The 15998-nt window shown below is 42.2% G+C and overlaps 1 protein-coding gene across 7 annotated transcripts in view; it reads left to right on the forward strand.

Moving 5' to 3' along the window:
- The window catches only part of EPHA5 (EPH receptor A5), a 192626-nt gene that overhangs the window by 94307 nt on the left and 82321 nt on the right, over positions 1–15998 (forward strand). For 6 of the 7 annotated variants that reach the window (XM_056490112.1, XM_056490113.1, XM_056490114.1 and 3 more), the window contains exon 4: positions 13713–13868. The exons of the other annotated variant lie outside the window; for it this stretch is intronic. In XM_056490112.1, coding sequence (XP_056346087.1) covers positions 13713–13868 — 156 coding nt within the window. The remainder of the gene's footprint in view (positions 1–13712; positions 13869–15998) is intronic. 7 annotated transcript variants of the gene reach the window in all.

Genomic DNA, 15998 nt, shown 5'->3' on the forward strand with positions numbered 1-15998 from the left:
GGGTGAAGTGTTTCAGACCACATTGGGGGCCAGGCCCAGGTAGCAGGAGCCCAGCAAGACATTATGGTGGCTGCTCTGCATGACTGTTTTCTGGTGGTTGCTACATTCAATCCCAGCTGATGGTCTGCCCCAGGGACGCAGTAGGACGGCCTCTGCCCGGCACTTGGCCATGGCTGTATCAGAGCTGGGGGGCCTGCCGGAGCGGGGCCCAGCTGTCCCTCCCCAAGGCCCCGTGGGCACCGCGGCGGGGCAGAGTTTTAATGTGGGCTAGATGTTCGGCCGAGCCGCGGGCCCCCTGGCCGGACGGGTGGGAAGCTAGGATGTTAGCAGCCCAGGGGGCCTCGCCTCTCCCTTTCGATAGAGGCCTCAGGCGAAAACGGGGCCCGGCGGGCTCCCCGAGCCCTGCATCAGAGCCTGCCCGCCCCTGCCTGGCCCGGCCCCGGCCCGCGGGCCGTGCAGGGCCTGGCCCAGCCAGACTAGTTCCTTCTGAGAGGCCGGAAATGAAAGAGGTATTTTGTCTTTACACGTGCTTTTCAGAAAGTCAAGTAAATGTTCTCATTAGTGTAACAATGTGTCAGTATTAAAAATCAGACACCAATTGGTCCTTGTCAGGTCCAAAGGAAGCTGCCCAGGTCCTGACAGGGAACTATTTCAGGAAATTTATACAAACCACCACAGCTGTGTATTTAGTCTTGCTTTGAAACCATGCTTGCAGAGATGCAGGAATCACCCGGACTACCAGAATCCCTTTCTTATCTTTATACACCAGCCAGTAACCATAAATCTCTAAACTCTGGTTACTGTCTTGTTTAATGCTGCATTCATTTTCTGTTGTTTCATCTTTGTAGCTATTTTGTACTCTGTTTCATTGTGAATCATTTGCTTGCTTCTGGTCCAAAGTTCTTTGCAGGGAGAAACAAGCTGAAGGCTTTTAAATTCCTACATTATCCCTGGAAGAGATAGCTTCATCACCTTCTGCTTCTTTCCTCAGGCTGGAAAAAGGTAGACTTGGAAAGCAAAGCTTCCTATTTAGATTTATTCTTAAATCTAATCCCTCTAGAGCAAATGAAAGCATTCTTTTTTTATCTCTCTTTTTAAAAAAATAATTAAGACTCACCAGAAATCTTTCTGTGGATGAGTGTACAGTGATCCTATGCCTTCTCCAGCTCTTGCCTTTTGTCTTCTTTCTCTTCTGTTATCTATTTATGTTATTCTTGGCCACCTGTCTTGAAGGAGCTATTGATGAAAGTACACAAACTGTCTCAGATCCTGCATATCAAGCTGCTCTTTTTTTTTTTTTTTTTTTTAGTTGTTCAGTATGTGAAAAGCATCCATTTTTGCACTGCAGTGCAGCTTTACCCAGATGCCTGGTCTCTCCATCTCTTTTTTTTTTTTTCCTTTGCCCTCCCATCCTGTTAAATGGACATCTTGTCGAATCCTGTTTGTACAGACTGACAGCTATAGAGGTCTTGGAGAAAAAGCTAGATCCCTGCACATACACTCTAACAAACAGAACCAAAATGTCAAGGCACAAATGAGATATGTCACTGTGCTTCCCTGTCAGATTTTGCTAATATCACCTGGCTAAATTGACAGAGGAACACCTACAGCAAGTTAGCCTGTTTTTATTAGCAGTTGTTTCACATATTTATATTTGGTTATGCATATAGAGACTGCTGGTGAAAAAGCTTTCAGTTATTTCCTCACAGGATTAAATACTCCCTGTTCTTCATGCCAAATACAGTCAGGGCAGTGAAGTCACTTTCAAATAGCACAGCAATTAATAAAGAAAGAAAAAATAATTTCACAGTCTGTTGTTAAATTAGCAATTCTTTAGAGTGTCTGGAGTTTCTGAGAGAATTAATATGCACTCAGAAGCCTTGGGCAGCCTTGGTGCATATCATTTACCCAACAGTTGTAAGAGCCAAATGCAGAGACAAGGAGTGGTGCTTGATTGCAAGGGAAATATCTGGAATTATCTGTCTAGTAATCATTTAGCAGCCTTGTTCACAAATAATCAAGAAACATTTGGATTTAGATTACGTCTCCCATTCTTTCAAGACAAATGTAGAAGAAACAGTGGCTGGAAAATGACATGTTAAGTAACACGGGTAAAAAAAAGGCAGAGACCAACATACATTTGATCCGGGAGAAGAAAATATACAATAAAAGTGCAATAAATTTCCCATGGATTGAAGGGGAGTATTTTTATAGCAGCTTTCTGCAAATTGGATGCATCTACATAAATAATGTAGCAACACATTTAATTGCAACTATTTATTTTTAAATTTGTCTGGATGATGAGAGAATTTCTGCACGGAATAATGAACCTTGTATTTTTACCACTTGCACAAATTTGAAAATAATAAATTGTAAAGGGTATTTGGGCTAAGTGTCAGAGACAAAGAAGTTTCTGGATGCTCTCTAGTGCACCAGAAAAGGAACCAACATCCATATAGAATGGATGCTAGATACTGGGGAGGCAAAGGGATGACAGGGAGGAAAATATTACCAGTCCATACCTGAGTCCGGAAACTCCCATTTGGTCTTTCAGTGCAAAGTGTACCTCTTAAAATAAAAGAATTAATACTAGATATTTTACATCTGCCTTCTGCTAGCTTTGATGGTGGTATTCTCATTTTCAGGCTTTCTTCTCAAAAAGGCTAGTAACCCCTTTTTCCCTCTCAGGTGTTTTTGGGCCTTCTCTTCCTCATGGCAAGATTGATTCTTCGTATTGTCCTGCATTGTCTACATTTCAGGGGTGCTGAGAGGACAGGCCCTGCATCACCCTTACCTGCTGGGTATCAGAGGACACATGCCACAGCACTTGAGAAGGCTTTGAAAACAAGGTGTGAAATTTGAGGTAGCAGTGAGGAGTGGCAGACTGTTGAGGATGGTTGTGTATGAGACATAAGACAAGCAGGTTGCAATCTTTTTTCTTGCAAGTCATAAGTATGCCAAACCAAGGGTACAGTGCCCTTGAGCCCATGCCAACTGCTCCCTTTTCTCCCCTCTTGTCTTCCAGTTTTCCCTTGAAGAAATCTAACATTGATAGTTTCTGTAAAGCAGAAGTTTTGGCTTGTTTTTTTCCTCAGGCTGCCTTAGAAAGACTGTTCAAGTTGATGCAATGCAAGGGTGCAGAGATGCAGCAAAAATTACAAATAATGCAGTGCTGGGTTTCCAGGGTAAGCAAGCTCATAAAGGCAATGCTTATTTCTTTAGATATAGCTGGAGAACCATATGAGCTACATGTGAACAACAGTATTCCTTTATAATAGTTTGAGAATTAAATACCCTTAAATCAAGCTTTGGCAGCTCACAACCTTAAATAAAAAACCTGTGAGAATGTCAGCATTGCTGCTGCAAAGTGTGCTTCAGGCTTGTACTTTACAGTATGGGGAAATAGATTTGGCAGGAAGGACATCAAGGTAAGGCTTCATGTACCAAGAGAGAAGGCAGTGTTTGCTTTGCTTTACTTTTTCGCTTCATATGTGAATTTCTGGAACAGTTGCATATTTCAAACAGTCATTTCTGGGAGAAGAGGCAGAGAACAGGGTTGTTAGCAGGATGTCTCCTCCCAATAAATGCTTTTGTCTCAGAGAAGTACTGTTTCTATGCAAAGTAATGTTTATGTTATATGGAAACTAATGTTTATATGTCTGATAAAACATCTTGGGAAGACAACTGTGGGTTTTTTTTTTTTGCTCTGGGCTTTTGGGTTTTTTCTGACTGGGCTGGAGTCATGGTAGTTCTAGGTTGTTCATGGCAAGGATGACCCAACTCCAGCATCCAAAAGCCGTGAGGCTCCCTGCACAAATAATATTGAGATTCGCTTCAAAACCCGGAGGTTTAAAGCGTCAAGTTATATTGTTTTATCTTGTGTTTGAGCATTTTCTATATGCAGCAAGATTTCCTCCAGAAACAGGAGAGACAGTACTGTAGTACTGAAACAAATTCTCTGATAGATTGCCACACAGAAGAAAAGCTCCCAATACTGTTAGGCTGGCATGGCAAGAGGCAGCAATGCCTCAGGTTGCCCTTTGTTGAACTTGTTCCTGAAGAGGAGCTGTTTGATGGAGTTACTTGGCAAGGCAGATGATGTAAAGTGTTGCAGTGTTCATCTGACCCAAAGGGGTAGTTAAATCAACTTAACAAATAATCTCAGTATTTTTATGTCTGGTTAATTAAACTGAAATGATGAAGCATTCTATCTGCATGTGACAGGATAACTGCTTGATCTTTCTGTACTTGGTTGTGTGTTTAGAGCTTGCTCAGCTTTCCTGGTTAAATTTCTCAGGGTATTAATATTTGGCATGTCTTCCTTGCACATAGTCCTTGATTTGTGACCTTCTAATAAGCCAGAGCATCTTGTGGTATGCATATCAGGGCAGAATTTAGCTCAGTGAGACCTCCATTTCTAACTCCAACTAGAGTGCTCCAGTGCAAAAACCCATGAGCTTCTGTGGAAGGAAGCATTACTGAAGGGAGGTATTCCCCAAGGTATGTGTTTGTGTTTCTTTCTGTGCACCTCTCAGCTGCCTGCCCATGGGAAAATTGGCTAGCATCACCTGTATACTTTAAATTTGCAATGACAACAAAATACACCAACAAAAACCACACTCCAAGAAACATCACTTCCCTAGGATCATTGTTCTCTGCATAAACCCATTTAGCACACTTAGTTCAGTCAACTCTGAATAAATCCTTCTTATCTTTTTTTGGCCAGGACTGTAAAAGATCCATCTCCATCTCCCTCTGATGGAATTTGAATAGATGTGTCTGGAGTGACATATGTTCAGCCATAAATTTCAGAGGAACAATTTTAAAACAAATTGTCTACAGCCAATCCTGCCGAATTTACCTCCTGAGACAGATGATCATAAAGCTAGAAGCAAACAAGCTCTTAAACATTTGACGCCAGCTTTGAAAGGATCCTTTGGTGTAGGTGTTAGCATCACTGTAGATTGGTGGGATGCTGCCTGTTTTGGATCAAATAGTCAGCAGAGCAAAGACTGATTTTATACCAGCAAGAAATCTCGTACACACAAATGAAGTTAAGCAAGGAAAAGCCAATTGGAGGGAAGTATTTTGAGAATTTTAAATTCTATTTACTGTCTCTATATGTACAGTTCATTAGTTCAGGATAGAACCTTAAAATGTTGGTGAACACACATGGCATAAATCATCAAAATAAATCCTCCCAATCATCATATTTCTTAAATACAATTGCTTGCAGTTGTCCAAACCACAACATAATTAAAGAATGTTTCTTTCTTTGCCGGTTGGGCTCCAGATCTCTGTGGCAGAACTGAACCAAAAGACTGAAACCCTTTCTTTGAAGGTATTGTGCTAGCAAACATGTAGCTTTGAAGAGCCCTGTTTTCCAGGAGATTTTACCAACCGATCTTTGCATTACTGTCTGTAATAGGTGCATATAGATGGACACGGGGGAATTTTGGCTGTGTCATTTTCAGGTTTATCCTGTCCCCCAGCTGCCATTAGGGACGATGCTCGTTATTGCTATTCAGTCAATGCTGCTGTTGAACTCGAGGGAGTTCTGTGGCTTGTCCATCAATCCTCCGCTCGCTTAGCACGGCAATGCAGCTTGAATGTTTAAGTGGCCGTTCACATAACAAAGGATAACCCGGGTGGTGTTTTTGTGTGCAGAAACCCCCAAAATAGACTTCTGTGCCTCTTGGATTATGTGTGGAGCCAGGCATCTTAGGCTGTGTTTACGAGCATGCGGAAACAAATGTGTCTCTACTGCCTTCTGTGTCTTAAATTGTATTTTTAGGTGCAGCATTGTAAATCATGGCTTCCTCTGTTTAAGGGAGTAAAATGATTTCAATTCGTCTTCATTAAAAAACCAAAGACAGTAATTTAGGAGTAATTTAAGTGTATCTTTGCATAGACCTCAGAGAACAAAGTGAAGATACACAGATTTTTATAGACATAGAGATTTGTAAAGATAAATAATTTATAAATATAATAGACAGAAGAGTTGTAGCAACAGGATGTTGCTTTTTTTATTGTTAGCCTGATAGTTGGGGTTCAGTGAGATTAGCCTTAATCTGTCCCTTGTAGCCAGCGAGCAAGGAAGACTGCAAATGCTGCCTGTGCTGAGAGCTGAAGGAGCCCTTGTACATGCATGCAAGAGCATGCAGCTGCTGGTCACAGAAATTTTGGGTTTGCTAGGAAATGATACCCCACCTTAAGTGTTTTCTCTAGAAATGTACCAGTTTCTCTCAGGGTTTTTTTGGACAGGAAAGTTTGGCAAAAAGGAAGACCCCCACAAAACCAAAGCACGGCCATCTAGCCCTGCAGTTGGACACAGCCTGCACAGTGCTAAATGCTTTTGAAGAATCTGTTTCCCCTAAGAGCATTTATTTTCCATAGCTTGCTTTCCTTCTGCGAAATCAAACCTGAATGATAGTGTGAGTTTGCATATATGCCAGGATAAATCTCTCTCCCTGCTCCTCCATCACACTGATAAGAGTTTAGGCTTGACTCAGGTTTTGCCTCATTTATTGCTTTAAAATCTTCTTTAGAGCAAAGTCAGAGTGTGCAGAAATATAGCTCATTAAGATACTAATGTAAGCATGAGCTTTTTCAAATGTGTTGTGTTCTAGGTATTTTTATGTCTTGAAAATGTAGTTTACTTGGAAATTTGATGAATTTTTCAGAGTGATGCCATGTGATGAAGTCTTATACCATTTAGAAGAAAGGCATTAATGTCATTAGTGGCAGTTAATTCTTAGTTTACTAGCAACTACGGTTATATCATAAATTGTTGTGTGACAATTTAGTGAGCCATGTGATAGAAAAAAAGTGGTATTTCAGAGGAAGGAACTGAAAGTACTAATTTATTTATATTCTAGATTTTAAGGTTGTTTTTGTATTCAGAGGTAGAGCTGATTTCAATAGCGAGTGGAAATAATTCAGCCTGAGTTAGTGTGGGGTTGGGCAGGACAGCATCAAAAGACAGCATTTTCTTAGAACAAAAGAAAAAAAGCTTAAAAGAATATTTCCCATTTGATATGCATGAATTGGTTTAGATCCAAGATAGGGGCCAGGTCTCTTTTTTTCAAAGTGCAGAGCCTGTAGATGCCTCACTTGTCCAGCAAGCTCCAGGACATCATTTAAAAGGACCTTTAGCAGTGTTGGACTGCAGCATTGGATGCTGGACTTCCTGAAAGATGCTGGCAAGTCTATTGGATTGAAGTGAACTGGCAGCTTCGAATTACAGTGTTTTATTAGTGGGTATTTATTTAATTCCCTTCAAATCCCTAGGGCATGCTACGGGAAGCAACATAAAAGTATTGCAGATAGAAGAGACCAAGCCTAAAAGAGATATAATCAGGGCATTTTACACATTTTTCTGTAGCTTTGTAGCTTTGGCAGCAATTTCAGTGTCAGCCTGCAGTTCTGGAAAGCTTATAGACAGGATTGGATTAGCTCTTGGGAGCTTGCTTGTAAATTCTGCAGAAAGATCCTCTGTGGTGGGTTGCTGTCGTTCTTGAAATACTTTTTAGAAGAACTTGGCGTTCATATATTTGTGCTTGTTGGGAGACACAAAGAAAGTCCATTGTGGTTTTCTGTTTTGTTTTTTCTTGTAAGTAAAAGAGTGTGTCAGGAGCACAAGCTGAGGCTTGGAGCCTCTCAGCATTTTAATTGATTCCACATTGTAAAGACTGTACCTCGCTAAACCCTTTTATAGCTTTTGGACACATCTAAGAGGCAGCAGAATCCTCTTCTCAGTGCAAACACTTCAAGGCATGGCAGCTCTGGAGAAGAGAGGTTGATTTATTTGTAGTTTGTTTTTGCTCAGATCCTTCAAATCTCAAGGCACATTCCCTTCACTGGAGCAATGTGCTAATGAAATCAGAGCTGATGAGCTACAGAACTGAAAACACCCACACCTACACACACACCCACACCCACACACACCCACCCACCCCTCCATATCCTGCTTGTGTTTCAGCTGAGAGCTGCCTCGTTGTGGACTATGGGTCTGTTCATGGGGCAGAGAGTTTTACACTGTGGTTACTTTTAAAAGCTGTGACAATTTGGGTTGTGTGTCCCCATTGGAAGAAGTTGGCACTCTGGAAAAGTGAACTGAGGATGTGAAGGAGAAGCAAAGGGGTTTTCCAGGCTGGGGAGGAAACCTCAGCTTCAGCTGGATAACCTGTGCTCCATCTAGGGTAGGCATCCTTATACTCATTAATTTTTGCTAGATTTAGTTCTTTAGCTTTATTTATGGATTAGTGGCGCTACCTTATGAGTTATACTTGTGGTTTCTGATTAGTGTGGAGACTAATTTGATGCTCTGCAAGGGAGACAGTGTAATTCCTGTTTGAGTTTTATGTTCTGGGACATATGAAAGGTCACTTTACTGATCCTAAGCACTTAAGTACTGTGAGCTTATCCTCCCAGCATCGTGAGAGTGCAAAGAGAATAGTAAGCTGGACCTTTTTTATATCTCCTGGTGTTTCAAGGCTTATAGGGCCATTTTTCCTAGCTTCTCTGGAATTTCTGCTAATACTAATTATGGGATAAAGAGACTGATAGAGTATTCTACAAGCAGCTGGCTGATGTTTCACATTATTACTTGTTCTTGTGGGCTTCCTGGATGTCTGCTAGAAGCTCAGCACAGTGGAGGGGAGCCTGTCTAGGAGGTTCCTGGGGTGTGTGGATTATTAGCTTCTTGACACACCTGGTGAGTGAGCCTACTGGGCAGTGCCCTGCTAGACCTGCTGCTTATGAAGTGAGTAGGGCTGGTGGGAGATGTGGTAGTCAGAGGCCACCTTGGGCATTGTGACTGAGGAATTTTGAAGTTTTCGCTTCTTGGTGAAGTAAGGAAAGGTGTCTACAAAACCTGCCTTGGGCTTGCAGAGGACAGACTTTGACCTGTTAAGGGCACTGGTTCAGATACAGTTCTGAATAGCAAATGGGCCCAGGAAGGCTGAACATACTTTAGAAAGGAAATCAGCTCCCTGACAGCTGGTGACAGGATGAGAGGAAGAGGCTTCAAGGTACACCAGGTGAGATCCTGATTGGTCATAAAGAAGAATTTCTTCACTGAAAGGGTTTTCAAGCATTAAAACAAGTTTCCCAGGGAAGTGGTGGAGTCACCATGCCTAGGAGTGTTCAAGAAATAACTGGATGTGGCACTTGGTGCTATGATTTAGTTGACATGGCAGTGTTCAGTCAAAGGTTGGGACTCAATGACCTTGGAGGTCTTTTCCAGCCTTAATGATTCTGTGATTCTGTAATAGTTGGGTGGTTTTACTGACATGATCATGTAAGCATGGAAAGCCTCAGATCTGGTCCTCGCTTCCAGCATGTTTTGCCTTGGCTCCTCCATGCAGCAAGGCATGGGACAGCTGGAGAGGAGAGTAGCCCTGCCTATCGGCTGCAGTCTTCAGCCAAAGTTCAGGGAAGGGATGCAGCTGCAAATCATTTGATGTTAAGGCTTGCAGAAAATAATATGGCAAGTAGTCTCAGCTGGTTGGTGTTACTTGCTTGTTCTCCCCTCTTTTTGCTTTGTCTCCTCACTGGTACTCACTGTCTCTACTACACATTCAGCATGTTGTTTGCAGAGGCCAGTTTTCATTGGAAGAGGACTGGTGGTCCTACCTCCATCCACCCACATTCCTTCCAGGAGCCAGTGTTTTTCAGAGTGGCTCTTGTAGGCTCTCCTCTGCAAGCTACAAAGACAGTTTCTAATCCAATTGCTGTGAGTTTAAGGGATCAGCTCATGCCATTGCAATCCCAGCATGCTCTTGCTGCCATCCTTCCCCACGGCATCTCTCTCGGCCCCTTTAAAGTTTGCAGCAAGAGGCTGCAGAGATGTTAATGCTCTGTGCCCACCACATTTTGTGGTTGCTATTAAAAATAAAAAGAGTGAAATTGATTTGCTAATAATGGATGTGCTACTAACAGAAACATATCCCACTTGTACCTAACACTAGCAGGTTGTTTATTGCATATTTACTGTCTCTAAAAATATTTTTTTCTAGAGACCAATTTAATTTAAAGACTATTTTTGCACATCACTGGCTGTTAATCAGTTAGAGTTTTAATATTAAGAAAGAAGCAGATCTCATCAACAGCTTCAAACTTGATTTCATTTCTTTTCAGCTGGTTTGCAGCAGATTATGGGGAGTTTTAAGCTTATTTTATTTCTCCTGCTTTCCTATCTCCTTTAAAAGAGAGATAGTACCATTATCTGTATGAGTGTACTGTCCTAGTTCTATGTATCCTTTCAGTAGCTGGTGAATGGGAAATATTGAGATAAAAATATAAGACTAAAATAAGATTTAATTAGGAATTGAACACCAGACACCCATGTAATTTTAAATAAAGTCATGTACTTCATGAAGAGATTGTAAGATTGACTGTCAGAAGAGGAATGGTAAGATAGAGACCAAAACCCAAGATACATTCAAGGTAATTTGGTTTTGGCCTTGTTCTGCTCTGAAACAAATTTGCAAAATGTCTGAGACATTGCCGCTGGTGGCAGAAAATGGACAGGGTGCCAGCTCCTGCTTTTGGCTGTTCAGCTCAGCCAAAGTGAGCTCATCTACCTAGTGTGATACTTACTCTGCAGTGTGGAGGCATAGGGTGCCCCTGGATCAGCTTTCATCTAAACAGGGTCTGTTTCATCACAGCATCTTTGTCTGTTAAACAATTGCTGCTGGAACCATCTCACAGGCTGTCCTCTCCTCTGTGTTGTGCACAAAACAAACACAGGAAAGGATACAGAGGGAAGTGTTGTAATAGATACAAGTTGTGCCTGAGACACCCATGCAGTTACAGCTGCTTCTGTTCTCGAACATGGTAGTGCAAGCAGGAGCTGCTGTTCATGAGAGCCTGGAAGACTGTGCTGGGGGAGCCCTGCAAATCCCACTGTCATCCCCAAAGCATCTGCTGCAGGTGTATGCATTCAGCCAACACCATTCATGTAGCACTTTCTGCATCTATTTTGATTTTCTATACTCCTCTTTTTTGCTTAACCCATCTCCCCTCCCTGAATTCTTCCTTTCTAACTGACACAGGAATATTTCACCTCGGTCCACCAGGATGCTGCTCTACTGTCTGTTTCTTTTGAGAACTCATGCTGAAATCTTCAGTTTAACGTAAAAGTAATACTTTTTGAGTAGAAATGGGACTTACCTGACCCATGAGAGACTGCAGTTTATACAAAAATTAGTCTATTCAGTTCTATTTCACATCTTTCATTAAAACATGGGTTATTTGCCTTTGTGCATCTCTTGACTCCATATTTATTCATGAAAACCACACATTCCTGTTGAGCTGAGCTAGATATCATACCATCATCAACAAGCTGCACCTCTTTTAAAATCTGTCAAGGAAAACTTACTTATTTTGCATTTGCTGCTTTGCACAAAACAGAAGCAGAGTAAACTCTTGTGCTGTAATGATTTTCTGTCTGTCTTGATAGAACATAATGAGATAAATTCAGGTCCTTTTTTGAGGGCTAATTACATTGAGTGCACACTAGATGTGCGCTGCTGTCGTTACATGTTGCACATTTTCGTGCTTTCATTTCCCCATCGCTGTTGTCTGCATGTGCAAGGGTGTTTGATTTGGCTTTGAAATACAAATTGTAGGCTTGAGAGGAGCCATTTGGTGGTCTGCTATTCCAGAAGACTTTCTGGAGACTGTATAACTGTCCTTGCTGTAGGTAGGGCAGCATTTGAAGGTGATTGTAAAGTAAATAAAAGAACTTAAGTATGTGCTGAAAACTGAGGGACGTGCCATAAAGCATGAGGGCAGCTTGTGGCGTGTCTGCTAAAAGCCATCAAGAACAGATTCAGCCCTAGATCTGTTCACTGGTCCTGGTGTCTGGGCACAAAGCAGAACAACTGCACCCTGCAGATGGATACAACAGCCTAGGAATGGAACATTAGTTGGAAGATGAGCAGTTTTGGAAAATGGATTTTTAAAACCTGTAAATCCTTCCAGTCTAACCAATTGTCTCTGCCTGAGAACAACCTGTAGAATAGTGTGGGAGGTAGAGGGGTTGATCACCCACTACAGCAGGTGGAAAGGCTGCAGATCCATGATGGTGACCTGGCAACTTGTGCTGGGTTTAGGACCTGCTTCAGGGTTGTGTAGTGCCTGCTGTGAGAGGTGCATAATCTGAGAAAGGCTGTGGAGATGGGGCATGGGGGAGGTCTGTTGGATGCTCTTGAATCACACATTTGATGCATGAGTGGTCTTCATCACTGAAGACTTCTGTTCAGCTTTGGGAGTTGGGAATTGATGTGCAAGTGTCTCATCTTTGGTGAAGAAACCACTGACATAAAAGGGAAGATGCCAAGGGAGTTTCTCTGATACTGCAAGAAGCAGAGCCAACTTTAGAAGTAGTTGTCCTAGTTGGTCCATCAGAGGAAAGGGTTCACTAGTAAAAACCTATACTTTACCTATGGTGAAGATGAATTCTGTCATCACTTGCTGAGTTTTAGCACATACTGTGATTGTCTGGGACATTCCTGGTGGGATAATACTAGTGCTTTTGCTGTGAACTCATTTTCTTTGCTAGCTAATTACAACTGGGAGAGTTTGAATGCAGATGGGAAGGCTCTGGGATTTCCAGATAACTTTTTCAAGTCTAATACAAGATCATTAATATCATAGTGGTCAGAAATATTTTAAAGCAATTCAGAAGGAAGAAAGGTAACAGCACTTTAGAGCTGCTTTAACATGTGTCCTGTGCTTTTTGAGACCAACAGAAAATCAACATTTCCTCCTTTTGCTAACAGTGCATTTGTAATTCTGTATATAATGGTATGTATGCAGAGCCAGCTGGGTTTTTTTCCTAAAAAAAACACTTGTAAACCTGTGGCTGTTACTGCTTCCGGCTGAGTGTGCACACACAAGTGAAGTACAGAGAGCTTTGCACAGGTGAAAAAACACTTGTTTCAGGAGGATGGAAACAAGATATTACTGTATTAATTTCAAACTACTTAAAAAAAAAAAAAATCCCAAGCTACCTATAGCCATGGGTAAGAAAAACCATGGGTAAGGTATTGTAGGAAAAAAAGTAGCTCTCAGATCAAGTCCTTGTGCCTCGTCATGCATATATATTGAAGCTGGAAGAAATACCTTGTATAGTGAGCATGCCTGGTTCAGGCTATACCCAGAACAGCCTGTCATATGGAGCATTTTAAAATTCATCACAGGTTTGCAGGGGGGAAGACCCTAGGGAAGTAGCCTTATCACAATGTCTTAAAGATGTGGATCTTGAGATCCCCTCTACCACTGTGTTGCTATTTGCTTGCTGAGACATTGATTTCTGGATTTGGAACATCTTAAACAAAAAACATTAAATGCATTCTACCTGTTTTCCTAGGACTAAATGAAAAAAAGAAAAACATCACAGTAATGTTTTCTAAAGCAGAACCCAGATGATGTTACCTCTAATGCATTCAGCAAGGAAAATAAATACCCAGCAATGGCAGATGCTAAGCGAAAGAAATAATCAACAAATTCACATTCTCTTTGCATGCAGATATTTAGGCATGCACTATCTGTTAGTGGCATAGACTGTTTTAAAATATGCAAACTAAATAGCTCGTGAATATTTGTCTGTTTTATAGCTGAAGATATGGGGGTTTTTTAAAAGGAAATGTGAATAGACTAATTTTATGATGGGAGAGCTTAGCCTGTGGTTCTTCTTTTCACAGTATGCAGACCTGGGTTCTTCAAAGCTTCACCCCACAGTCCATCCTGCAGCAAATGTCCCCCTCACAGCTACACACTTGATGAAGCATCCACATCTTGCCTGTGTGAAGAACACTATTTTAGGAAGGAATCAGACCCACCTACAATGGCCTGTACAAGTAAGCATGTGCTTATAGGGTTGTTTTTAATCCTTTCAAGCTGTTCCTGTACTGTGACTAGACATTGTGATACTAACTAATGTGCTTTTTCAGGCTCTGCACTGGAGTCTGATTTAGTCTTGACACACTTGTAATATCACTGTCTTTATCCACTGTACTTCTGATTACATGAGAAGAGACTTTTCAATGCTTTTTGCTTCTAAAGCTGGCAACCAAGCCAGGAAGAGTTTGTGTAATGAGAAAATGCTCCATCTGTCCCCCTGCACTCCTGTGTGGACTCAGACAGCAGCATGGCATCAGACATCCATGTCAGTGTGTGCATGGGCGCCAGCATGAGGCACGCACCTGGAATAAATAATGGGTAGTCCTTGCCATCAATAGGCATGGCTAGAATCTCCATGGTCCTGCTTGGTGTCATCTTGTAGCTCATTTTCAGTAAACAAGCTGGGACAGAGCCCTGTCTTTTCAATCTGCCTGGAGACGGTCACTCTTCTCAAAACTCTGTGATGGAAACTGCTTATCCAAAATGTAGAACTTATCCCCTGGGTGTTGGGGACGTGCACTATAACAGTCACACTGGGGCACAGGGAGTCCAGAGTGGAGTCAGTGTAATCAGAATCACTGATTTTACCCTTCTCCTTCCATCCATGAGCTGTCCTTTCAGCTGTACCTTGAAAGTCCTTGTTCAGTTTACGTTTCAGATACTTAAGGCCGCAATTTCCATGCCTCCAGCTAGTCCTGCTGAGTATAGCACAGATCTGAGCTGTGACTGTCATGCTCCAAGTGTAATTTTTGTGGTGCAGAAGTTGTTGAAAATTACTGAAATGGAGTTGAACTACTGGTGCAGGAGCAGTTGCAGCTTCCAAGAAACTTAAGCAGTGGAGGAAAAAGTAGGTTTATGACTCCATGGATGTTCAGAGCTACTGGACGTGGTGCAGTGGTGACTTCCATACTGTAGGGAAGTACTTTGCATCATGTAGCAGTTTTTGTGCTTTTCCCAGTTAATACAGATGTCCTTCCTAGCTTCCCAAGTTTGCATTTCAAAAAGAGAAAGAAAAGGTCTGTTCCTGTTGGAGACACACTCTCTCAAAGGAAATTGCCCTTGGCAGCTCTCTGCTTGCCTGCAGGAGGCACTTGGAGCAGAATTGGACCCCTTGAACTCTGCCTTTGATTTTCAGCAGGCAAAGGAGCATGGCTGCTGGAAGCTTCAGGGATACAGCTGCAGGGAAGAAGGCAGCCTTAGGCAGCATTGGAGTCACTGGTACTGTCATACCAAAGAGGTCTGAGGCGGGGGCAAGCACTTCTCAGTTTATTAAATAGGTATGCCAGAGTCTTTTGGAGCCATAGCCAGGGTGAGTTTTGGCATGAAAAACCTGATACCAGCATTTCTTGATGTTCATTTTGCTCCTTGGCCTGACTTAAAAAACTCAGATAAATGTGGTCCAGCATGGTATTGGAAAACACACTGAGCTCTGGGAAAAGAAAAAGTAGGTTTTTCTGTGCAGACAGAACCAAAACCAGCAACTGAGAGAGAGTTATGCCAGACTCTGGTGTCCACTGTGCCTCCTGCCTCCCATCAGTGATGTTGCTCTCTGCCCTTCTCAGAATGGAAGGATAAACATCCAATCTGTCCTGCTGGTGCATTAGAGCAGGGAAGGAGCTGCCATCCTAGAGGAAGATTTTATGCATGCCTATGGCCTGAGTAGCATTGGCAGGGTTCAGAGAGGCACAAACAAGTTAGGTGAACAACTCTTGCTAAAAACAAATGAAGTTCAGGAGCCTGTCTCTCCCAGGTTTCTGGCACAGTTCAAACCCTGTAGTGAAAGCTGTAATTTCTGACTCTGCAAATGCCATGGGATTTTCCTTTTTTGTTTGTTTGGGGGTTTTGTGCTTATATATTGGTGGTGGCTGTCTAAGTTTGTTGGCTTTTACTGTTTGAGTGGTTTTCTTTCAGGGTGGATTTTACTTTTGTTTTGAGAGCTTATTGTAAGCTAGTTTAAAGCCCAGACATGGTGCCTGAAGCTGTGTTAGGATATGGCTTGGCAGGGAACTAAGTCCTTCTGGGGCAGATGAGAAGTTTAATACTGATCAAGGCACAGCTGAGCTTCTGTTTCCCACTGCAAACCCCAG

This window comes from Oenanthe melanoleuca, chromosome 4, assembly GCF_029582105.1.
Source record: "Oenanthe melanoleuca isolate GR-GAL-2019-014 chromosome 4, OMel1.0, whole genome shotgun sequence".
Lineage (NCBI taxonomy): Eukaryota > Metazoa > Chordata > Aves > Passeriformes > Muscicapidae > Oenanthe > Oenanthe melanoleuca.